This window comes from Cinclus cinclus, chromosome 7 (genome assembly GCF_963662255.1).
Source record: "Cinclus cinclus chromosome 7, bCinCin1.1, whole genome shotgun sequence".
Taxonomy (NCBI): domain Eukaryota; kingdom Metazoa; phylum Chordata; class Aves; order Passeriformes; family Cinclidae; genus Cinclus; species Cinclus cinclus.
Window position 1 is genome coordinate 21,069,948 of NC_085052.1, and position 24,754 is coordinate 21,094,701.

General features: G+C 40.2%; 1 protein-coding gene across 2 annotated transcripts in view; it reads left to right on the forward strand.

Annotated features, from left to right (window-relative positions):
* Positions 1–24,754, forward strand: part of ADK (adenosine kinase) — a 269,009-nt gene that overhangs the window by 895 nt on the left and 243,360 nt on the right. Inside the window, exons 1-2 of one of the 2 annotated variants that reach the window (XM_062496357.1) lie at positions 7,579–7,668; positions 14,232–14,306. In XM_062496357.1, coding sequence (XP_062352341.1) covers positions 7,655–7,668; positions 14,232–14,306 — 89 coding nt within the window. In that variant the 5' untranslated portion in view covers positions 7,579–7,654. Of the gene's footprint in view, positions 1–7,578; positions 7,669–14,231; positions 14,307–24,754 lie in introns of those variants that run through there. The other variant, XM_062496355.1, reaches the window with a different exon arrangement.

Sequence of the window (24,754 nt, forward strand, 5' to 3'; positions counted from 1 at the left end):
TGCAATTTCAGGTTTGTTTTCTCAGGATTATTCAGATATGAATATAATTGTAACATAGCTGACTTCTTTCCAAGTGTTCCAGTGTATGAAGAGAATTAATGACATAAGGCTTGAAAGGTCCAAAATTATCTTGGCGATAACTAATAACTAGCTGAAATATAGCATAAATGGGATGTACTTCAATACCGAGATGAGAACAGTCTTTTTCGGTACTGGTGTCCTTATTGAAAGAGCTAATCCTATTAAATTTGTCAAAGTCAGGGTACTTGCTTCTTTGGCCACCAAGTGACTTTTCAAGTTTAATAATGGTTGACAAACTCAGTTGCAGATAGTAGAAGAGGAGAGATGTAACTGAGCTCTGAAAGCAAATAAATGGCAGGCAGCAAGATAAGGTTGTAGTCAAAAAGCAACAGTTATCTCCATGGTCCATAAAGCTAGATGAGGCAAGAAACTGGCAGCTGCAATATTTCTGTTTATAGAATTTATTAGAAAAAAACCACAGCATTTCAAGATGAAACATGAGAAAAATTTAAAATTTGAGGATATTATTGGCGTACTGAGTTAAAAATTTAAAGGTTGTTTGCAGTGGAATGAAGGGCAGTGGTGACATGCTCTGGTAACGACTGACTAAACTGCAAATACTACATTTGTAAGGTATGATAGGTAAAATATGAGGAATGTTGTTAGAACTTGCATATGCTAATTCTGTTGCAAGTTATTTCAAGATGAAGTGTAAATAGGCTCCAGCTCTGTTTCATAAGAGGAGAAATGCCATAATTAACTGGCGATCAAATAAAGTTAAAGCGTGCTGTGTGCCACAGGTTGAACTCATGAGGCACTTGGTTGGACTAGATTTGGCAGACCTCAACGCTCATTTGAACACAGTGGCAAGAACGTGTTTGGCTGGGTGCTGTTGTGGTATTTAAAAGCCACAAAGGAAGGTACCAGACTGGTCGAGGTTCCGCCACTTGGCTGTATTTGTAATGAGGTTCAGCTGTTAATGCAAAGCTCTGCTAGATATGCTTGAAAATAGTTCATCTATAGATTAGAAAAGCAGTGAAAAATCACTTGAAAATGTTTGGGGTCAATAACATCATACTTGTTACATCAAGAATTTGAGGAGATTGTAGAGAACAATTCCTTGTTCTCAACATGTAGATCTGAGGCCCTCCAGTCTCTTCAGAAGACCATGTCTAATGGATTCAACAAGGATGGTTGTACCATCTTTATCCTTCCCTATGATATCAGCCTCAACCTTTCCTGTGACTACCAGGAAAACTATTTTATTATAAAAAATGATGTAAAAAATTTAATTCTGCAATGCCAATGTTTCCTTTCCCTGTTTTTTTTTTTTTTTTTGTCATAATTTTCTCTCTCAAAGTGGCTTCTTTGAGGTTTCATTGATACATATTTAGACCCTTTTGATCATCTCAGACAAAGGAAAGCAAATAGCGCTCCCTCACGAGGTAGGCAAAGCTGACTGGGTTCAGGAAGCTATACTAATTTGAAAGCAGTATAGGACTGCCGGCTTTTGCCACCCAGTGAGCAGCACACAAAGCCCGAGACCCAAACTGGCATTCCCAGCTCAACAATGTGTTGTGCTGACATTCATCTGCTGGGCGGCAGCTTTTGCATTGTCTTTATTGACGGGTGCAAATCCCCACTACAAACCAGTGGGCTTTAGGCAAGGCCATTAATGTGTGCTGCCTTGTTTCGGGCTGGGACTGCATCTCTGCTGTGTGAAGTAGAATATCATTGTATGTGTGTAAACTGCACTGTTTGAACAGAAAATGGGCTTGCAAAACTGCAAATGGCTTGTCACCGAGTGGCAGCATCAACTTACTAGAAACATCATGAGGTGTTACTTTAGGGGAGAATTACTAAGGATTTGTGTCCAGTTATATTTGGTTTGGTTAGGGAAGGTGTGAAAACTGCAAGCTGATTCTGTTAACAGCCTGGTTCCCTTATGAAAGAATTTGGACATTTTCTGTAGATATGTTTGAGCTTCTTTGTACGTGTCTGTATAGAAATATGCATGTTCATTTTTCCCTCTGCACACAAACTTGTCAAGTCCCCTGTGCTGCACTATGACCTTCTGGCTGTTCTGCAGCTGCTGTATTGATTGAATAGTCATGACGTGGCTAGTTGTTTGAACAAATCAGTTTATCTACATTAAGACAATGTAAGCATTGAGTTGGGCAAATAGTTCATACTAGAAGTACAAAGTACAGTATTCCTCCTCTTCTGTTACTGCTGACATCCCTTTATTTTAAGAATAAATTATCCAATACTCTGTGCATAATTGTTATCAAAAGCAGTCCTTTGTCATTACTGCTCCACTAGATTCTAGAAAGCTTGATACTAACGGCTGTAAAAAAAAGTCGCTAATTTAACTCATTTTTAATTTTCTTAATAAGATGACTTAGCTTATTTCTTCATTAGCTCTTTATAAATGAAAGAAGATTCTAAATATTTTAAGTTAGCTGTGACAAAGCTTTCAGTTAGAATTTACTAAGTAATTTTTCTTTCTTTTTTATCTCTTTTTTCCCCCCCCCTAAATTTCACCTAGCTCCTCATTTGTATTAATTTCAGTTTTTGAATTAATGGCTTATAGTTTTCTTACTTTCCCGTTTCTTATATGTGCACATACAGGTAACACTTTTCATGTTGGTACTCCCAGAAGTAAAGCAATAGACGTTTTCTTCAGATGAATATTTAGTCCCCTTTAGAAATCAGACAAACAAATACTCTTGAGGACACTAGCAGCAGACCTTGCTAATTTTGTTTTATTTAGGATGTAACAGCAGTTACCTTCCCTTCCAAGCTGTGTTGACAGAAATATATCCAAAACCGGAATGTCCTGCAGCATATAAATTACTGTGCTCTAACAGTGCAGGCACTGGTTTCTATTGTTCAAATGTGTAACTCTCAAATTACCGGTGACAAGTGTCTTCACCTGGCCTTTGATGTAATCCTCTGGGATTTTACACAGCATGCATCATGTTTCCACAGTTTTGTGTTCTTGTTTTGGAGAAGTTTGCTATGGTGTTTCGTCCTTTTAATTGAAGTCATTCCTTGCTTTATGGTAGGGAGTGTGTAACCTGAGGAAAGCAGAAGTTGTGGGAAGTCTCTTTTGTTCTCTGGACCACAGGCTCTCTTTCTCTCCTTACTGATGTTACCTGCAGCCCACCTGGCCTGTGGTGGCCTGTGAGTCACACCCACAGCAGTAGTTCAGACATAATACCCTGCAGGAAGGTGCAGCTCTGCCTTGCTGGGATGCCTCCCTTCAATCACTGGGACTAGCCCTGTCCCTGAGGCTGCTTGCAAGATGGATTACCTGGGAGAGAGGAGCCAGTGTAAATTGGCTTATTCCATCTTAAATCGTGAAATTGTGAGTTTTCCTGCAATTTGAGTTCCTTCTTTTTCAGCTAAAGGAACACTTTGTGTGGGGTTACTCACCTCGTTGGATCTACTAATATTGCTTATAAACAGACAAGGAAGATTCCCAGGAAGGAGACTTGAATGAAGTTAGAATTAGCTGATTATGGTGTTAGTGCAGCAATGTGAAATTCTGTAGAACAAGAGCTTGGCTTACTCTATGGCTGCTAAGATCTATTTCATGTGGAAATATTGGAAGCAAAATTCTGACTTGTGATTCAAGGTTGTGATATTGAATTTTCGTGGTTGCTTGCACAGGCATGGTACACAAATATTTCACAAAACCAGTTTCAGAAGCAGGGAATGGGTTGCTATCTAAAGGTCATTAGTTATTATTTGCTGACACTGTATTGGAAAACTTTATCTTCTTGAAAAAAGTAAATTGAATTTGCAGATACAATATGAACACGGTGTTTTTTTCAAGGCTGTTCATTTTGTATTTACGTAAATTGATTCTTAAGAATGTATTATTCATATAATACATAATAGCACAAAATGTTATTGTTTATATAATATCAACACATTTTGTGTGAATAAGTCTTTGGGTATTACTCAGATTTCAGGGAAGGGAAAGCTATTTTTTTTCCATTTGGAACTGTAATAATTTCCATAATGATTCTTTGGCCACAGTAAAGCTGTTCTGCGTTTGAAGGATGTGGTAAGATAAAGCTACTTGCTGGCTTTATGCTACCTTGGGATTTTGTTTACAGTGAAAGGTTGTTGTGGGGCTTTTTTCTTTGCATGTTCAGTGGTACAAAGCAGTTGTAACTGTCTCAAGGGCTATGCTGTTTGATTAGAATAAAATAGAAGGACGTATAGGTGTCTGCAATATGCTGAAGAGTTAGCAGACGTATAGAGTTTCTTTCGGTTTTACAGCTGAACACTCTGTGAAGCTACATGAAAAGAAATGGGATGATATTATATAGAATTTTTAAAATAATAAAGGATTTTAAATACTTTGCAAATAGAACCCATACGAGCTAAAATGCATCTTATTTTATGTTGCAAGATATTCAATTCTCTCTTAGGGAAACTCAGAAAAGTTTCCAAAACAACTGTTAAAATAGAGGATATCTGCAAGCTCTGCAAAATGCTGTTATTGAAAGAGAATTTTTGCACTTGCTGCTCACTAGTCACATTTTATAATGTCTGCTGGGGCTATTGCATAAAGGGTCACCCTTCCCTCTTGCAAAGAGATTAGTAGCTTATCTGAGATCAACCCCACTTTTGTACTTTGAAGAAATTGAAAGAAAATACAGGAGTTAATAGGGAACTTTTTGTTTATATATTGTAAACTGTAAGATTTATACCAAATGTTTGTGGTGTAAAACGTAACACGTTATTCCAAGACTAAGGCCTCTCTTGGACATGCAAGTTACAAATACATAATGTGTAGAGTTTCATGAATTACTTCAGTAAAGTACAGTTTTAAATGTTCTCATATGTCTGCCTGTTAGCTTATCAGGTTGGGGTGGGTTTACTTTGAATTCATAGTGTACATGAAAAGAGACATTTTAGTGAAATCACCTGAGGAAGTTGTTTATCATATATAGGAAGAGTACATGGTCATGAAGGTTTATCTCTTGTACAGTAACAAAAACAGTCAAGAAATTGTGGCTAGACTCTGTCAGGCATTATGTATTTTTAGATGCAAAAGCTGTGAATTCCATGTTTCTCTCAGGGATTTCTGAGGCCAAATCACATTCAGAGGCAAGGTCAGCTGCCCCATGCAAGCAGAGGGAGTTTGGAAGGTCAGGAGTCAGGAAGGCTGAGCAAACTCAGGCTGACTGCCCAGCACATACGTGATGGGACTGCAAGTTGAACTTGGGGCACAAGTTCATCTCTGAATGACCCTAAGTCAGAACAGACCATTTTTCCAGGGTTACTCCGGTTGCTGTTTCTTCACCTACCTAGGTTAGGGTTAGGTCTGGATGTCTAGCACTTCCCTGACAAATGACTAAAAGCCCAGCGATAAGTGGTAGTAGGGGTAGGTGGTGTCTCAGAGATGTCAGTAGCAGTGGAACCTGTGAGTATGTGATAGCTCAAGCGAGATGATTTGGGGAATAGCTGGAACCTTATGAAGTGCTGTTGACTGATGTTGAGGTGTCACACATGCTATTCCATGAAGAGACTTTATTTTTTAGAGAAAATATGCTTAAGTGGTGAAATTCAGAAACATTTGATGGTACCTCATTTGTCCTCTTACTCTGTAGCTTACTATTCAGAATATGCAGTTGTATGTTGCAAATTACTGTAAATGTAGTTCATGTTGGAGTACATCTATTTTTCTTTGCATATCTTTATGTTCTTATTAAAATCAGGTAATTATTTATGAGAAATCTACAACTGATTTTTTTTAAAGAATGTTTTTATTATTTTGAATACTGTGATAGAACCAAGAAGACAGCTGCATTCTACAGTTATATACAATAGCAGGTTATGTAGCTGTTATTATATTTGCTGGTGATGGGATCTTCTTTCCCCACCTTCTAGGTTACAAAACAGAGGTTTGGCTATTAAGCACTGAAACTGTTAAACTAGACATAATAAATTGTTCAACATGAATCAGAGAATACAGCCATTATGTATCTATGTATTTGCACTTAAGTGGAGTTCAAAATCCCCCCTCAGGATTTGAGGACCTCTTCCATCTTGTGTTGCAGTAACAGTAAGCAGATGGATGTGTTTCCCACTCTTATTTGACTTTTCAGGACCCCTGATGCACTTCAATAATGAGAATTTTGTGGTGAGTTCAATAAGTGGTGATTATTTTTGAGTGTCTGATTTAGAGAATCTAGGAGATTTGTTCTGCATCAGGTACTGAATATAAATGTTCCTGTTATTTTCATGTGACAGTGCAGGTCCTTGACCTTCATCAGTGTCGTATTTTGGCATCGTCTCCTCTGAGTGACCCCAAAATCAGAAATAGATGGAAAGTTTGGCTTAAATTTTTCTGAGTACAGTATTTGCATTTTGTGGATGGAAAGGAAGGGAAACTTGGACTAATAACTACAGGATTATGAAGTTCTGAAGTTTAAATATTTAGTTAGAGGTGACACAGCAGTACTTGACAGTGTGGGATTCACTTTTGGCAAAAACAACCTATTGACTTCAGTTTCATGAATCAGTGTTTCTGGTGCTAGTAAGTTAACAAACTAAGTGCCAAATCTGCACAGTGTGGCAGTAACTTTGACAGCCAAATGAGGAGTGACGATAGAAACCTGGCTTTAGCGCGGCTTTCCCTTTCTGATAGAGCAGTTCTGCCAGTGTCAGGCGAGTAAGAAACGGGGGTAAGCAATGTCGGGCTGCCCTTTTCTCCCCGTGTCTCCTGTCGCGCCCTCTGGCCGGCTGGGCATCCGGAGAGCTGCGTTCCACAGGTGGCTGCCAGGCGCTCCGGCAGCCCGGCGTGAGGCGCTGTGCCCGGGGGCCCGGCAGCCCGGCGTGAGGCGGTGTGCCCGGGGGTCCGGCAGCCCGGCCCCGCGACCGGCCGGGAAGGCGAGCTCCTCAGGGGGGCACTCGGGGCGGCCTCGCGTCTGACCCGACGCACAGCTCAAGAAAAAGAATGAAAACGCGTTCGTGTCGAGGGTGTAGCGATCGTATGTTGGGGCGGGAGCCATCCCGGAGCGGCCAGGACTGACCTGGGGCGGGGGTTCCCCTCGGCTCCCACGGCCCCGTGACACCGAGGGACAGCGCTGCCGGGGGTTCCGCAGGCCATCTTTACTGTGGGCGGTGCGGCTCGAGCCCCGCACCTCTGCGCTACCGCCACTAAACTTTTTTTTTTTTGGTCAGTTGTCACCGTCTCCCACACTCGCCGCCGGGGCTCGCGGAGGGGACAGCAGCGGCAGGAGATGTGTGGGAGGCGCGCGCTCTCCGCCCGCACCAAAGATGGCGGCCGAAGAGCCCGGGGGTGCCCGGCGGGCGGCGCCGCTCGGTACCGAGCGCTGCCGAACCGGGGCTCGGGGCCCGTCGCCGGCGCCCCGCGGCTCCTCGCGGCTCCTCGCGACCCGCGGCCGCCGCGCAGGGCCCGGGCCCACCCCCGCCGGCCGCCCGGCCAATGGCGAGACGCGCGAGCGGGCGGGGCGGGGCGCGCGGTGGGCCGGCCGAGCGCTGCCCGGCGCTCAGTCGCGGCTGAGGCGCGGGGGCCGGGCGGAGAGGCGACAGTGCCGGTGCCGCTGCCGGGGGGGGGGGGGGCTCCGCCGCGGGCGGCCGTGGAGCCATGGCCACTCTCAGGTAATGCCGAGCCCCCGCGCGGTGCCCGCAGCACAGCCCTGGGTCCCGTGGGAAGGGGCGGCGGGCGCTGATGCACTCCCGCTGGCGGGGCGGGGGCGCCCGGCGCGATGCTCCGCCGCAGCCGGGCTCTTCTCTCCGCTGTGTAATCAGGGTGCGGGGCGAGGCGGTTTCGTCCCATCCCTCTCCTTCTGCCGTGAGTTGGTTTGGCGGCTGCACGCCCGCTCCCCTGAGGCGAGGAAGGAGGGAGAGCCGTGCCTGTGCCCTGCCTGTCCCTCAGCCCGGCGGGGGCAGCGCTCCCGGGGCGTCGCGTTGGCTTCTGGCGGGCAGGTGGGCGCGCCCGGCCGGGGCTTCTGACGGCGTCGGGCGATGCCGGTGCCCGGCGGCATCGGGAGCGAGAGCCCCGAGCAGCGCAGCGCCGGGCCGGGCCCGCAGGTGATCCGCGGGGCGGTGGCCGGGGGCTGCGTGCGGCGTCGCTCGGCGGCGGTGCCGCTGTCACAGGTAGCGCCTGGGCGTGGGCGGCCGCCGCCCGCCGCGGGGTGCCGCCCGTGGGCGTGGGAGGACGAGTGCCCAGGGGCTCGGGCAGCCGCCTTGAAACCTTATAAACCCTCGCTGTAGCTTGCCGTGACTGGAACCTGATTTTGAAAGAATCCCCAATAACGAGAAGCAGGGTCTTCAGTAGCAGGCTAGGTTCTTGGCAGGCTGTTGCAACTGTGGTGGTATCAGTCTGTCAGCGAAGCCTGGAGAATGACAAACCTGTAACTTAAAATTCAGTGAAAGGAGTTACTGTGAATCGTTTTTCTCACCCAGACGCTTCATCTTAAGATAGGATTGTATTGTGAGGTAAACCAGTAACCTTTGATCGGGTCTTCGGCTGCTAAAGAAATGCCTAAAATGACAAACTCCAAGTTCAATTTGGTAATTCAAGGCAATTCTCCCATCTCCTCTCTCCACCCTCCAAACTCCGTGTATCAGGTTTCATTTACATTTCCGACCGAGACGGTAACTTTGAAATTGCAGTAGTATTTCACTGTTGGAGCTTGTGGAGTTAGCGCAGCTGTGTGAGGAGCTGGATAGTGGTGGAACAGTTTTTTCTGCGGCAGCCTTGCTTACATAAGGCCAAAGCTTTTAGGCTTGTTTTCAAAGTTGGAACCTGTGAGTGCGTCACTTTAGAAGACTACAAAAGTTTCATAATAAATGAAATCTTCATTGAAGATGTTCCTCTAAATCAGTATGTAAATAGCTTAGCCAAATATTGTCTTTACTTAAGTCCTGTGTCAGGAAAGCATGTGAGCAGTCCTGCAGGTCACCTTGTATGTTTAAGGTCTATATGCTAAAGTGATTTGCTGACCAGTGATGCAAGAAAATTGTCTGAACTCTGGAAGGATGGAATAATAGTTCTGAGGTAGTTTTGTGTTAGATGAGTTACAGTTATGATTAGTAAGTATCCTACTTGTAATGATGTTACGTGGGTATGTGGGATGAGAGAAGGATGCTCTTAGTTGAGAGCTCATAGCTAGTCAGGTGCTATAAATCTGGTACTATTGCTGTTTTTCTTTAACTACACTTAGAAATAACTTTTGGTGAGTTCAAATCTTGTGTTATATGGGGTTTTAAATTGAAATGAATATGTTGAGAGCAGGCTTAAAACATGCCTCGTTTTGCCTTACTTTAAAGGGTGTAATGAAACCCTTTAGAAATACTAATACTTTAGGTCTTACAAGACCGTATCTTAAATTTGTAAGAGGAAGACTAGGCACACAGCGTGCTGCCATGCAATTGCACACCCAAATGTCTCAGTCATGTTTAGGGCTTTCTAACTTGCCAGTATCCAAAGGCCCAAAATATTCCTCTGTCTCCGTGCCAGTAACTAATAATAAGCTTTCACTGATATTTTGATGTTGCTCTTCCACGGAAGTGCGCAGCAGCATGGGATGATAACAGTATTGTGTGATAGTTGGATATAGTACTGCTAATGTTCAGCAGCCAACTTGAATCAGGACCATATTTTAAAGAATGCCTGCAGCAGTAGAGCATGAGATTGGACGCAGCTTTCCAGATCATTCAGTTGCAGTAAGTTTTGTTGGCTTCTTAAATAAGGTTCAAGGGTAGCTCAGTACTGATGTTGTGGGTTCTTTTTTATTTGTTTGGGTGTGTTTTGTTTGTATCCTGTTTGGTTTAATTTTATTACTTCTGTCACTTGTGATAAGAGTAAGATGTAGAAACACTGACCATTTGTGTAAAATTTGTCATATTGGTAATGTCTGAACAAAATGCCTAATCAACAGGTGAGGATTTATTTATAACTTAATGAGTTGCATTGCTTGAGCTTGTAATTGCAACTCACACTTCATGTAGTCCTAAGTTAAAAGCCAAAGTCATAAAATATATTGCTGCTTGTTAATAATTATGAATGTAAATGTGATGTACATCAAAGCTTCCTGTCGTTACTGTACTTTTATTTTTTTTTGCCTGCTAAAGGGATGATGTATTTCGTGTCCCAACAACTTTTAGATTTGTATGGACATCTTATTTGTAGATTAGAGTTTGAAGAATATATATCTTGTTCATATATATGTACTCTTTGTGTGTCTGTATGCATAAACACACATAGATGCTGACTGTACAGTCAATAATATATGCCCTTAATTTGTGCAGGTGAAGGAGTTGTCACCTGCTTCTTGAAGACCTCCAGATATTCTTTTGCAGTAGGTTTGTTGGGTTAAACAAGAACATCCTTTTTGAATGGTACCAGTACTCTAGTGAAAGAGAAGGGACTGGGGAGAATCAAGGAGGCTGGGGACTACAGAAATGTGTTCTGTGTCTGTGACAAGGATGTGTTCCCAAATAACCCAGGTATGGTGAAATCTCAGATTTCAGGAAGTTATTACTGCTTCCTCACTATGTTTTATCCTTAGTTGGTTGGAAATAATCACTGAAATTTTAATCACTGCAGATGTCCAGTGTGACTAAATTGCAAACATAAGGCCTAAAAGGTTCAAATCTACTGTTAAAAGTCTTCAACTTGGTGAGAATATAACAGTTTAATATCTCAGTTTTTTGCTCTAGAGACTCATAAATATAACATTCTCCAGAGTCGTAAATATTTGGTTTATTTTATGCTTTTACAGAGGCTCATGTGGCTTTACAGAGTATATGAGATTTAAAATAATTATTTTTTAAATTTTTGCTAAACTGAAGCCAAGTAGTTGCTGTACCTCACGTAGTGCTATGAGAAGTGCAATAATGTAACAATGCAGAAACTACGCAGCTCCTCAAGAAGGGAAGGGTGATTTGCATTTCACTAAATGTAGCCAGTGTTGGGTTAGTCAGGTTGAATGTGCTAACAATTTACACAATCAAGTCTTCCTCTTTAACAGTAAGACCTTCCAGATTGGTTCACAAAGCTTGTATTAGAAAATGCTGGTCACAGTGGGGAATCACAGAATCAGCTACATTGGAAAAGACCTCTGAGATGGAATCCAACCTCTTAAATATCTGCTTGTTGACTTTTTAAAATTTGTGACCTAGAAATTGTTTAGACTTTTCCTGTTTTGCCCGTAAAGGTATTTTTGTCAAATACAGTGACAGCTAAGGAAAGACAACTCCAATCCCCAGTATAAATGGAGTGTATGGATTTTTGTTTTTGTTTTTTTCTTTTTTTTTCTTTTTTTCCAGTGGAATGTTAATATATATTTTTATGCATGGAAGTTCTAGTATCTTGGGACTAAGGTGATTCCAACACCTAGGTGAAAGAATCAAAAATTTAGAAATACATATTATTTGAAGACACGGAGCTGGAGATTAATATGTTATCTTATGTGTTTAGATTATTTGCAAAAATAGGTAAACAGTTTATAACACTTCACTTGATTTCTTCACAGAAATCAATTTTAATCTACTCAAAGTTTTATGTGTTTAAAACACTGTGAAGTTCTGCTGTCCTACATTAAGTTGTGAGAAACAGCCATACTGAATCTGGGGAGAGTTTGCCTAGAAGTTTCGGTGGAATGTTTCTGAATTTACTAGTCTCATGATAGCTACCTTGGCTTTTAAAACTTGACTCCAGATTATGCCCTACATACAGCCTCTGGAATACCTGAATAGAGATGATTATAAAATATTGTGGGAGAAGGAAGGCTTGGGAATGAGCAGGACTTACATGTGATCTAAAGAGCTGCCTGGATTAAATGGCACCGAAAGTTCTAGTTCCTGCTGCTGCTGACATGTGAGGAGTTTGTATGCATGTTATTGGCTTCATACAGCTTCTGCACAAAGTTGCTCTTGTGCTGCTTTGAACACATTGACCTGCGGGTTCTGTAGCCCACAGCTCTTTGAATGTTTTTTGGCAGCTTCTATTTTGCTTTTCCATTGAACATGGTAACTTCTTCATAGGCAGTGGCCTCTGCATGTCAGCTGTATTTCAGATTGTTTTTTTTAAATACAGCTGTTGTTTTCTGGCATACTGACCATTAAAGTGCTGGCTCTTGTCTTATGCAGAAGTTATCCATGGCATGTTTGTTTTTTTTTCCTTTAAGTGTAGTTATAAATCTATTGATGTATAGAATTTCACAGCATGTGAGAATCAGGTAAGCATTAAGTGCAGGAACATACAGCTTGGGACAGATCTGCATTCAACACTTGAAAAGTTCTGACTTCATTCATTGTCCTACAGTGCTACTTATACAATATTTAGGTTTTACAATGGAGAGAATGTTCTGTCTTGTGACTTCAACTGCAGTCCCCTTTATCCTTATGTCTTCTGAACTATCATCTGTCTTGCACTTCTTGTCTTCTAGCCAGGTGTAACTTATGGTTATGTAATTTCTAACGCTGTGCTATTTGTCACACTGACAGAAGTATTTAGTCAGTCTTACAGGTTTTTACTAAGCAGATGTTAACTATCCCAGTCGTGAGCTAGATTTTTGGCTCCATCTTTTCTGAAGCAGCATCTTCCACATTTTATTTACAGTGAAATGGGCTCTAAAGGACCGTCCTTAAAGCTACAAAAACTAGGATCCTTAAAGTGTGGTTTGCTGTGTCTCAGTATCAAGGTTTCCACAGTGCAACAGAGGTCACTGTTCCACTGAGTGCAGTCTGTCAAGGTCAGGCTGCTCCAGCATGGGTCCTTCACAGGATCACAGGTCCTACCAGGAAACCTGCTCCAGCGTGGGCTCCTCTCTCCATGGATCTGCAGGTCCCTGCGAGGTGGCTGCTCCAGCATGGGCTTCCTGTGGGGTCCCAGCCTCCTCTCAGGCATCCAGACAGGGGATTCTCTGTGTCCCTGTGGACCTCCATGGGCTGCAGGGACGCATCCTGCTCCACCATGATCTTCACCATGGGCTGCAGGGGAACCTCAGCTCAGGTGCCTGGAGCACCTTCTGGCCCTCCTTCTCCTCTGCCCATGGTGTCTGCAGAACTGTTCCTCTCAGATGTTCTCACCCTGCTCTTCTTTGGCCATATTATATCTGCACAATAACTTTCCCCCATCCCTTCTTTTTAAATCTGTTATCACCAAGGTGTAGCAATCATTTCTAATTAGCCCAACCTTGGCCAGTAGCATATCCATCTTGTAGCTACCAGGGATTGGCTCTGCTGGACATGGTGGAAGCTTCTGGCAGCTTCTCACAGAAGCCACCCCTGTAGTCCCCTGGTTATCAAAACCTGGCCACATCAACCCCGTATAGCTGCTCATACTGAAGCTACCTTTGGCAGCTGGAGTATGGGTGTGCCTTGCTGGTGGAGACAGTAGGTGTTAGTTTGGCAAGGAATGTGATGGATTTGGATGTAGTTTTAGAGAACAGCTGCATTCACTCCTGCTTGACACTAGGCCACATATCTAATCCTTTGGTACTACTGCATTATCACCCAAGTACATGCTATTCAGGAAAATGTAACACCTGGTTTCTGAATTAATCTAAAAAAAAAAAATTAAAGCTACCATTCTCAAAAATACTGTTTACAGTATTTTGGATATATTATTTCTAAGTGAAAGAAGTCATGGCAATGAATGTTACATTGCTTTAGAAGTACATCCAGCCTACCAGTAGACAGCTGCCCTGTTTAAAATTGCTGTCAATGCAGAATTCGTAGTCTCTTTGCTTCCGTTTATTAGAACATACTTAAATTGTTAATTATTTGTTTGTACCCAACAACTGAGTGGGTTCCGTGAAATTCTTATTATCCTGGTGTGATGCTGCCCCTGTCTAAAATTTGGTATTACCACTTGAGTGTCGTCCTTTAAAACCCTGGAATGTGGCGTGCAGCTTAAGTTGTTTATCTGAGTAAGTGACAGTTTAGCAGAACATTAACAGGATAATAATATTAATTCAACAATATATTAGCAGAATAATACGTTTATTATTGCAGTCTGGATATTGATCAAAGACCACTGTAGGATGGTACTCAAATTTGACTCTCTGTATATGCCAGGTCACTGTGTGTTTACTGTGTTGGGCAAAACGTGTATTTTTTTTGTTTTCCTTTCTGATAAAAAAATGTCTTTACATATACTAGGAAGAATAAACCAGTGCAGAGCTAACTTGAAATAATTGATTCTCTTACAGTGAAAATGTCCTGTTTGGAATGGGAAATCCTCTGCTTGATATCTGTGCAGTTGTGGACAAGGACTTCCTTGACAAGTAAGCATTGATATATTTTTTTTAATGTCACTTTTGTTTCCAGAATGATGCCTGTAAATAAATAAATGGAGGGCTACCTGCCTGTGTAATTCTGTGTTTATGCTGATCTCTGGGATTCTGGCCTTGTGCTGGAAGTAGCCAGCATGGTATCTATCATTTAACTGTTCTTGGTTTGTGAAACTCTGGTGGTGCTATGTATGAAAACCTTCAGTGTTTTCATATGGATTTTTATCAATTTATTCTAGTCTCCTCATGCTCTCTTTGTTAGTCTTTAATTAGAAGGGGTCATCAGTTTTAGTAAGATGTAGGTAGCTCTTGTATGAATCTCCTTGTGCTACTTTTGATTTACTGTTACTCTTCTCCAGTGATGTCTGTGGGCCATTTCTGTAACAAACCAAGAAAAGTTGTGCACATATACCTTTTTTAAAAAATATTCCAGTTTATCAGTCAGGAACAGGACTGCTTCTTATCAGGTTGTCTGTTATCTTGCTTAAGCCTACTTGTTACACTACCAGCCATACAACCATATTGCTGGATTGCTTAATTGGCGTTAAGCTTACTCATTCTTGAATCAGCTTAGAGATCTGTCTTTTCCAGAGGTGTAAAATACAGTTGCTCTTTTAAATCTTTCTGCTTGAGCTCTGTTTTTTATTGTTGCCACTTTTTCTGTGCGTTGTAAGTTGATCTTTCAGAGTGCTTGCAATTTTTTCTTTAATTTTTAGAGTTTTAATATTTTTTCTCTAACTGTTCTTTACTTTGTTCATGGGAATATTGCATCAGAACTAAATTTCACATCACCAAGTAAAGAACAGGTGCAGAGTTTTTTGTTTTTGAGTATATATTGTCAGCCACAAATATTATGCTTTTAATAGCAAGAATTTGTCATCAATATTTCATCATTCAAATTTTATCTAAAGGTTTGTTTAAGTGAAAGTCTCCATGTTGTAAGCTGTAAACAAAAGACAAAAATGTAATGGACTGTGTCAAATTCAAACCCTGGAACTTTAGAAATCAGGTCTATATCTTGAATAGTCAAAAAAGTAAATTGTTCTGTTATAATTCTCTGCCTCATGTTTCCACTGAAATAACTTGAAAGCCAGCCTCTAAAAATAAGTAATGCCCTTCTCCCAACCCAACCATATTCCCCAGCTAATTCTCATAAATTGCTGACATAATAGAGGTGAAGGGATCTCTACTGCAGCACTGAAATCTTTCAGGAGTGCATTGTGCTTTTCACTGGATGTGATGTGCTGTGCAGAATTTAATTTAATTTAAAATGTAGAAGCCTTATGTACTCAAATTTGAATCCTGACAGACAAATTAAATTATCTCCCGGAGCAGCATATGCTCTGTGAGCATTTCTTTACTGCCAACATGTGTTTGAGGGGTATTGCATTATTGCAAGCCATAAGCAGTTTTCCCCCAGCAGTTTCACAGGGAGCCTGCTGATAGTGGGATAGCTCTGGTAATAACCTCAAACCTGAGGAGCTTGTTTACCTTCTCCCACACCTGATTTGATATCCCTCTCCCTGTTTGTCAGTGTATGCAGAGAAGTCCATTCAACAAAGAGACAACAGTGTTTCTACTCCAGGTCCAACTGCCTTTTGCAACACTTCCTGAAATGGGAATCGGATCCCTTGCTTCCTCAGATTCTGAAGGGAGAGAGAATAGAAAATGTAGCTGTAGAACAACTACTAGAATAAAGTTATCTATTCAAATGCTGCAGGGAGGTGCAAGAACATAGACATTTCAAGACTGTGAAGCATTTGAAAGAGAATTTGTTGATCGTTGTAGTCTCTCTTTTCTTGTCAAAAAAAGGCATGCATCCATCTCTAGCCATGTAGTGTCAGCTTTTGGCATCTTGGCAACCTTGAGTCTGTTTCTCACCTCTTCTACTGGATGGGAATGTTTAATGGGGCCGTCAGGCCAGCAGGGCTCTGACTTGAGAAGGTAGCTTAGGAAAATAAGAAAAATTTAGGTAAACAGCTCATAAGAATTTTATACTTTTAACTTTGACTGTGTTTCTATTATTTTATCTATTTCTCATACATTCAGTTTTAAGAATAAATGCATCTGTTCAGAATAAAGGACTTGATGTTGCAAGTTTAATCAATATATATTGTCAGTGAAATGAGTGCATTAAAATGAGTCCTGTAAACAGCTTTTTTTTTTGGCAACTTCTGTTAAGAAAGTGCAAATTGAAACAGCATAAGGAATTATAGAAAGTGGTATTTTTAACAATATTTAATTGGTCTACAATGCATGTTATAAATAAACCTGAAAACAAACACATAATGCAATCCTACCCCTTGCAGATTCTAAACAGTTTGCTGCTGTGTAATAGTGGTTTGAGGAAACGAGCAGTGTTGGAGGGCTGGGTGGGTATTTTTGGCGTGGGTTGTTAGCACAACCCTGACACTTTGTTTTCAAAGTGGATTTTGGTTTAATCTGATCTCCAAAGTATTTTGCTCTCCCGACAAGTTTTGGAGGGCTTTAAGCCTTTCCTAGACTTTAGGCCTTTCCTAGGAGAGGCAGTTTTAATTTTTTATCACAACAGAACATCACTATGCCCATCTGAGCTTTTCAGAGCACTTCAGCTGTCTGGCATTACCTGAGCCAGAGAAGCTTTAGACTCTGTTCAGTTGTGATTCTTGGGTCCCATTTCTTGCCTCTCTTCAGGCAGATAATCTGAAAAACTGTTAGCAGTGTTGATGGCGCTGTTGAAAACTGGTGATACCACAAACCACTTTAGTTTCTGTTTACAGAGCTGGAAAGAAGTCTTGGAATAAATATAGTCCACCATATGTTCTTGGTTTTTTTTTAGTATCTGTATGAAAAAAAATCAGAAATGTGGTTTTGTTTTGTTTTGTTTTTTTTGTCTCCTTTTCGTTTGCATAATCTCCATTACCTAAGAGTATTTTTGTTTAATTTATGAAGATGTGGATACTTGCTCAAAGAGCAGCTTCTTAGGGGTGAGAGGGGAAGGAATAGAAGAAGAATTAATGCATTGTGGGTGAACTGCTAACTATAGCTATGCTAATCTGTGAAAATAATTTTGCTAACAGGTATTCATTAAAGCTTTTGGTGTATTCACTTCCACCCATGACATTTAACAGAAATGATTCTTTTACCTTCTAACTGCGACAGGCATTTAAAAATAACTTAATCTACACTACATATATTAAACTCTGCTGAAATGGGCGAAGAAATTCTGCTTAACTTGCCAATGACATTTTAAGACACTAAACTCTGTACTGCTGGCTCCTGTAAATACTCCAGTATCCTACTGTTAAAAGTTAGGAGATAGCATGTGTTTCATTGCTCTCCTTAGAGCACTCTGTTTTACAAATATTCAGTTTTTGACACAGAATTTAGCTTACTAGTTATAGGTAATTTTTAGGGTGTAGAGATGTAGGCATTACTTGTCACCTCAAGTGCAATTCAGTGGTTGAGAAATGTGTGTTAATGGTGTGGATTAATCTTCTCTTGCTGGGTCTATAGCTGCATGAGCTGAGGAGGGAAAGAGAATAGATTTTGACAAATCAACATTGACAGAACCATTGTGCCAGTCCTGAAACTTCTCAATATGTGAAACTTTGTATCGAAAGGCAAGGAAAATATCTATAATTGCCAGCACCTGTATAAGCATGTAAATATCTTTCAGCCTGCGCTCTTAAAAAGGAGTGGAGATATAGGGGAAAATTAGGATATATGTTCTATTTATCACAACAAGTTTTAAGAATCATATTGCTGTATTTCACTCTTAATTGCTGGGCTTTTGACCAGAGCCATGATCTCATAAGTTGAGGTATGTTTATCACTTGGGCTGCCAAATTCCATTATGGTTATAACCTGCAGGCTCACTATCACCATCATGGTCCAGGAGTACAAGTTTCTATGTGATTACTTGTTGGTTGTCCAAGCAGACAAGTATTTTTCTCTTTAGGTCTCCCCCCCCCCCCCCCCCCCCCCCCTTTAAAATTAGAGTCTGTGGCAATCTTTGCACAAGTTCACTGAGGATGCTCAGAAAAGATTGGGACTTTTATAACGGTCCTGCTGTCTACCATCTGCTCCTTAGGTCTCTTCCCTGCATTCTCTGGTCTAAGTACAAACTATCTTTAAATCAAAAAATGGGTCTATATTATTTTTATTCTTCACTGGAAAAAAACAGGTTTGAAGAAACAGGAAAGGAAGAATGAATGGGGTCTTTGGAGTGGTGATAATGATTGCTATATGAAAAGATAGTGTCTCAGTGAAGGAAGAAGTGTTGTCATTGTGATCCACAATTTCACAAGTATGGATAAGGATCTCCTGTAGTGTGCTGTCAACTTAATTGTACCAGTGGAAGTGGCTGGGTCATTCCTGGAGATTCCAAGATCGTGAGCATCCTTTACCTTTCCTCACTGCAAACTACTGGCAGAAGGTGATGGAGTAGTTGAGCACAAACTTTTGTAATAGAACAGCATTAACTTCTAGTAAATGAAACATTCTTGTGTGAAGCTCTTTTAGTGTTTGCCATGACAAAAATGAAGATGTACATATTTGATCTTTTTTTTTCCACTCTTGTGGCAACTTGGATTAGAAATTAAGAAAAAATTTGCAAGGCAGCTTCAGCTGACAATAACAAAAAACTTCTGCTTACTGGTGTTAAAGTTGGGTTCGTCTGTATAAACTGTGGCTTGTGTTATTCTCAACATTTCCAGTTTGTTACCTTTGCTCCTGTCTAACAGAAGCCTTTGTAACTTCTCATAGCAAAAAAAAAAAAAAAAACCAAATCAAAACCATTCATGCAGTTAACTCTCATGAAGTGGCCAAGGGTCTAAATAGCATTTAGACAATCAGAGGTGGTTCTTTGTTCACCAAACTTTGCTTCAATGCAAAATAAACCCTTCCCCAAAAACAAATGCTGGGGTGAGATTGCAAAATGAGGAGGACATGTGGTGATTCTGTACTAGGAGGTTACATTATCCAAGAATGCACAGGCTGCAAACCTAGACTTTGCTGCTAGACTTAAGTGAGGACCCCCTTCAGACTTGCAACTTTTTCAATTTCATTAATGTTAACTTAGATTCTGTGCTTCATCAGTTCTTGGGGAGAGGTTACTGGGGTTATGTAGTACTTTGAGCTGGGAATGGTGTTACCTTTTGTCCTGGTTTTGGCTGAGACAGGGTTAATTTTCTTTCTAGTGCTGTGTGTTTTGGATTGAATGTGTACTGTCTGTACAGTGATGAAGGTGTGCAAAATACATAGTAAAAAGTTTAAAACCTCACCCTGAAAATTTGCCCCTCCCCCTGCAGAAGATAATTTGGTGTATGATGTTCCATTGTTTTGGCAATTCTTGTGGAAGATTAATCCTGAATGTATCTGTTGCATTGGGTCATCTGGCAGAGAAAATGAACAGCTGAGTGCTGTATTATTGCCTTGTGTTCTTAGTTGTATCTGTAGAAGTTCATTTAATTAATCTCAAAGTCTGAACATAGAACATTGTTGAAGCTGTTGAGCCCAATTCCATGATCTGGCTGCTGCTAAATTTTAAAAAGTCCAGTTTTTGCTTGCAAAGACTTATAGTAATGGTAGCTGTCTTAAGAAAATCCTCTTCATACTAATAGGTCTATAAATTTGGCAATATTCCTGACAATATAATTAAAGCTTTCTACAGTCCTAATACTTTCTCCTAGTGCATTTAGTAAAATATGTAGTTTAAATGAGTGAAAGATTTTAGTTATGCTCCATTTAGAAGAGGCTGTTTGAAAAATCTGCTTAAGGAGTGGCAGTGTTGCATAAAGAGCTGTGATGTTTTCAGGGTATATAGGGCTTGTGCAGGAGCTTGTAACTGCATATTTGCCTGTAAAATAGGATGTAAGATGTTCGTGAATGGGGAAATATTCCACTCTTCTCTTTATTGTGTGTTTTCACTTTCTTAAATACTTGTTTAGTAATACATTGTAAATCATGAATTATTCTTTTATTTTTCCCATTCTTCAGAAGACTTGCAGATTTTATGCATGTCAGTAGAACATGTCTAGTTAATGGACTAATTGTATTCATCACAATAACCTTAAGCCTGTGACAGATACACACACAGATCTTATCTGTGTTTTCCCTTCGCTTACAAGTGAAAATTTGTTTAACAAAACTTGGTGACTTGCATTACAAGGCAAATGATGAAATAATGGGTTCCATTTACTTCTTCAATGCAAACAAAGAACTTTTAAGTGTCAGACGTCTATGAATTAAGAAAATGTCTCTGGTTTTAATTAGGCAATAATATTAAATTAATAGACCCTTGCATAAAATATCTTTGATGGAAAAGCTGGGTCTTGTCAGTAGAGAACTGGAATCCATTCTAAACTCAATGGTAAAACTTTCTCTTTGAAAGTGTTACTTGCTGTTTGTACTGAGAAACTTTGCATATTAGAGGTTCCAGATTGCACGATTACAAGATCGATTTTTATTTAGGATATAGTGAGCAAAAATTGTGATTCATGTTCTGGATATGGTTTCAGGCATGCTTTCTAATTGCAGATTACTAAGATGTGATTTTAATATTGTTTTCCATTCCCATCCTGCTTGTCCAACCCAAAATTTTCAATAGCATAGTATAGATTAGAGGGGTTTTTCCTGCTGCAGTAATAAAGTGAAACTGGTTGATCACTTGTGACTTGAAGAATAGAAAAGCCCAGTCAAAAATTAGCAACTATTTGACATAGTCTCAGGATTTTTACTCTAGTTTTTAGTGCTAGCATTTTTTGAGGCGGTTGGAATGTCTTTATCTTTATAGAAACTTCAGTTTCAAAAAAAATATTTAGATATTTAATAAATTATAGTGCTCATTACTACTTGGTTTGTTTTGCTTCATTCAGATCAGGCAATATGCAATTTTGACCGTTTTTCTTCCCAAGTTACATTAATCAGAGGAGAGAGACTTTGTCCTTCCTTTTCAAGTTAAATACTAATTGTTAATATTTCTGTTTAGTAACTTGCTGTTTGATCAGGATATTCCTGAGAAATTGCAGATACCACATCAGTGTTTCGGGTAACTGTAACCCAAGGTGTGAGGTGCTTGTGTCACTGAAGATCCCTGATCCTGTGCCTCTCTTCTTCAGCACAGAACCATGCCCAAACCTGCTGTGTGCTTTGCTTCTTGTCCTGTTCCTTTTTGGAGTGTTGGCTTTGTGGTCCCTGCTGTAGCCACAGGGAAAGGGTGGAGGCAGCCTGTCTTCATCTTAATTACTGGTGTTCTTGTTTTCCCTTAGCCAAGAGCTGTAGTAGGGTAAACTAGCTGTTTGAGTGGTGTTTTACGTTATTTTTGTCAGGGCAGAATCATCAGTATTCCAAGTTACTGGAGATCTGGTTGTGTTGTAGACTTCAGGATGTTATGAAGCCTGCAGTTCCCTTTTAAATTCAGATGAAATGCAGAGCTGGGGACAGATTATCTTCATTTTACAAACCCTTGATTCCTTTCTTCAGTATGTTAGCATACAAATTATTTTTATTTTTAGCTCTGTTTGAAACTTGTGGGCTTATGGCACATAAATACTAGGGAACAGTGGCTAAACAATTGTTGGTGATTGCTTTAGCAGATTGTTCCAGTAATTTGTTTTTCTTTTATTTCTTCCCTTGTTTTGTGATAGCACAAATGATTAAGTTTCAATGTAAGAATCTGAGGTGCACGGGACAAAGTGTGAAGGGGAGCATATGACTGTCAAACATGACAAGCTGTAACAGGTGAACATTAGCATGAAGTCACAGAACTACAAACATGAACATTTTTTCAGTTCTTGTATTAATGAAGCTATTTATTTCTTCAGTCTTGGGGCTGGGTTTTATTCTTTTTAAATAACAGAAACTTCCCACTGGTAGGAAAGTAGGCAGTAAAGATTACTGTAACATTAGGCTGTCACTGTAGTCTGGAAGTGTACAGTCAGCTTCCTCCATTAGGGACGAAACTAAGCCCAAATTCACTTCCAGACCACTCCAAGTAAAGGCTGCATGCAGTCTCACCTGTGAATATTAAGTTAAGCCAAATGTCCTACATGGCTTCAGGCTAGCATGCCTTATCTGTTCTGTGTCAAGACAAGAACTGCAGTTGCAACTGTAAATCTTCTGATTTCTGCCATTAATATTTCCCTGGTTTCCCAGCAAAAGAGACAAAGTGTTCCAGAATGTCACGTGTCTCCTGACAATTTATTTTGTATAGTTATTGTATAGAAAAGAGATTTGAAGACCCTTTCCCAAATCCAGTTGAAGTAACTCCCATTTTGCCAGATTATCTTGCAGTGTGTTTCACTGAAGCTGTTTTGGAATGTGGTTCTTATGTTATATGGGGCAGTGTTAAACAGCAGCCTAAGTTCTAAACATAATCCTCAAGACATGTCAAGTTCTGTGTGTAATTCTACAACCAGTCCTGAGACAAAACTCTCATCTGGGCCTAAAGTGACAGGAACTGTCCAAATACCTCAGTCAGTGTCTTTTTCCTCTGCCAGACCCTTGCATGTCTGGTCTTGATGTTGCAGGTACCACTGTGGGTGAAGAATTAATATGTACTAAGCAGTGGCAATGACTTGAGGCAAAAGGGAGGAACAGTTCTTCCCATTAGCAGCAATTGCAGTTCTCCGTATGCCCCAGTGGCAGCTGAGCAAGGACTTAATCTCTCAAGCACACTTCCCTAAATCTCCATCTTTGTATTGCTCATTCATTTTTCAGGATGAAATAAATTTTTTCAGTGCAGTAAAAGAGCCTTCTCTGCCATTTTCCATGTGCTACTTTTTCTCAGAAAGCTGATGACTTCGATGGCTTGTGTATGTTCTTTGAGCATCGCTGAAATTTTCACAGTAGCTGTAACATTTGTAGCTTTCTGTTTGCTCTAAGCAGTATTAAAAAGAATTTGTAGAGAAGGCAAATTAAGATAGATGAATTTCCTGACAATTAACTAAGTTTCTGTGAGCTGGACATCCTGTATTAAGCCCTGGGGTACAGAGACAGGTGATGAGAGAGGTGTAGCATTTAGACAGCACTGAGACTCATCTAGGCTGCAGTAATGACATGAAATTAGTACTTCAGCCTGTCAAAAGCAGAAACACATAGATAAGTTGTCTAACAGGAAAATGGAATACATTTTAAACTGTATTTTTTTAAGAAATAAGAGAGGTTTTAACTGATCTGTAGGACTTGCTGTTAGTTTCCTTGTAATTTCTAAATGGGAACAATGTGGATTTAATTAAATATGATAGACCAGTCTTTTTCTGTGTCTCTCTATGAATGATGACAAGGTCAATTCTTAGCATTTTGAAGACAGTTAAATATTTATTATCAGTCAAGATACAATACAGCCTCAGAATGTTCAGTTCCTTCCTTTTGGAGGATTTTGTTGCTAGAAGGTAATATTCTGGATTAACAGTGGTTTGTGAGGTCTTCACTGATGAATAAATGTCTTTTGCTCTGTCTTAATTGGTTTTTATTGATGTGGCATTTATTTCTTTGTACTAGAGACACTAAAATAATTGTATTTTAGAGATTCTATTTTCATTTGTTCTTTTTGGAGATAGAACAGATCTAGTACAGGGACAGAATTGTAATTCAGTTATGAAATGTATTTTGTGTTAATGGAGCCCAGCATGGTTTTATGCTTGCATCAGTGTAAAAAGCAGTGTGCCTTTGTCAGTGTGTCCAGAGTATTAACCTGCGTTTTATTGTAGATGTAGAGCCTACTGAAGTTCATCCTGATGGCTTTTTAAAAGCCTGTGTTCTCTGAAAAGGCAATGAAGAATTTGTTTTCAGGCATAATTTGAGTAAATTGAGTAGCTGGCAGTGCTATTAATGTATGACAAACAGGAACTCTTTGTTTAGAAAGAATCATCAATTTTAGAAGAAAAAGATCTATCTGAGGGTCACATGACCAACCACACTACTATGCCTTCTCTGAATTACATATATGTGTGTGTGTATATATATAAAATTCTCAAAGCAGAGCTCCTCATGGGGCACGGGAAGTATTTGGGGATTTTTCAGTACTAGTGGTGTCAGAATCTGTTGTAGAACTTGGTCTAAACAATAAATTTTAAAGTGATATTAGCAAATAACTGTGGGTAACCAGGAAAAGAAAAGGAACCCTTCAGTTTAAATTATGTACATATTACTTTAGTTGGTGCTTTTCAGTAAGTTTTATGCAAACAAAACTTTAACATATGACTGTGGAAACTGGTTTGCATTTGTAATCAAGATTAATTAAACTGCAAATGAGTCTTTATTTCTGGTTGAAGAAAGTAGGTATGTAAATGTTGGATGGTCATTTCAGAACAGGAACAATGCAAAAAGAACTAGGAAAGCTAAAGAAGTGGCTTAAATATTCTAGGCTCAATGGAATAATAGTAGTGGAGTATGTTAACAGTTCAGTCTGTAAAGAGAGTATTTGTAGTTCTGCGCAAATTGAATTAATATTTTATCCC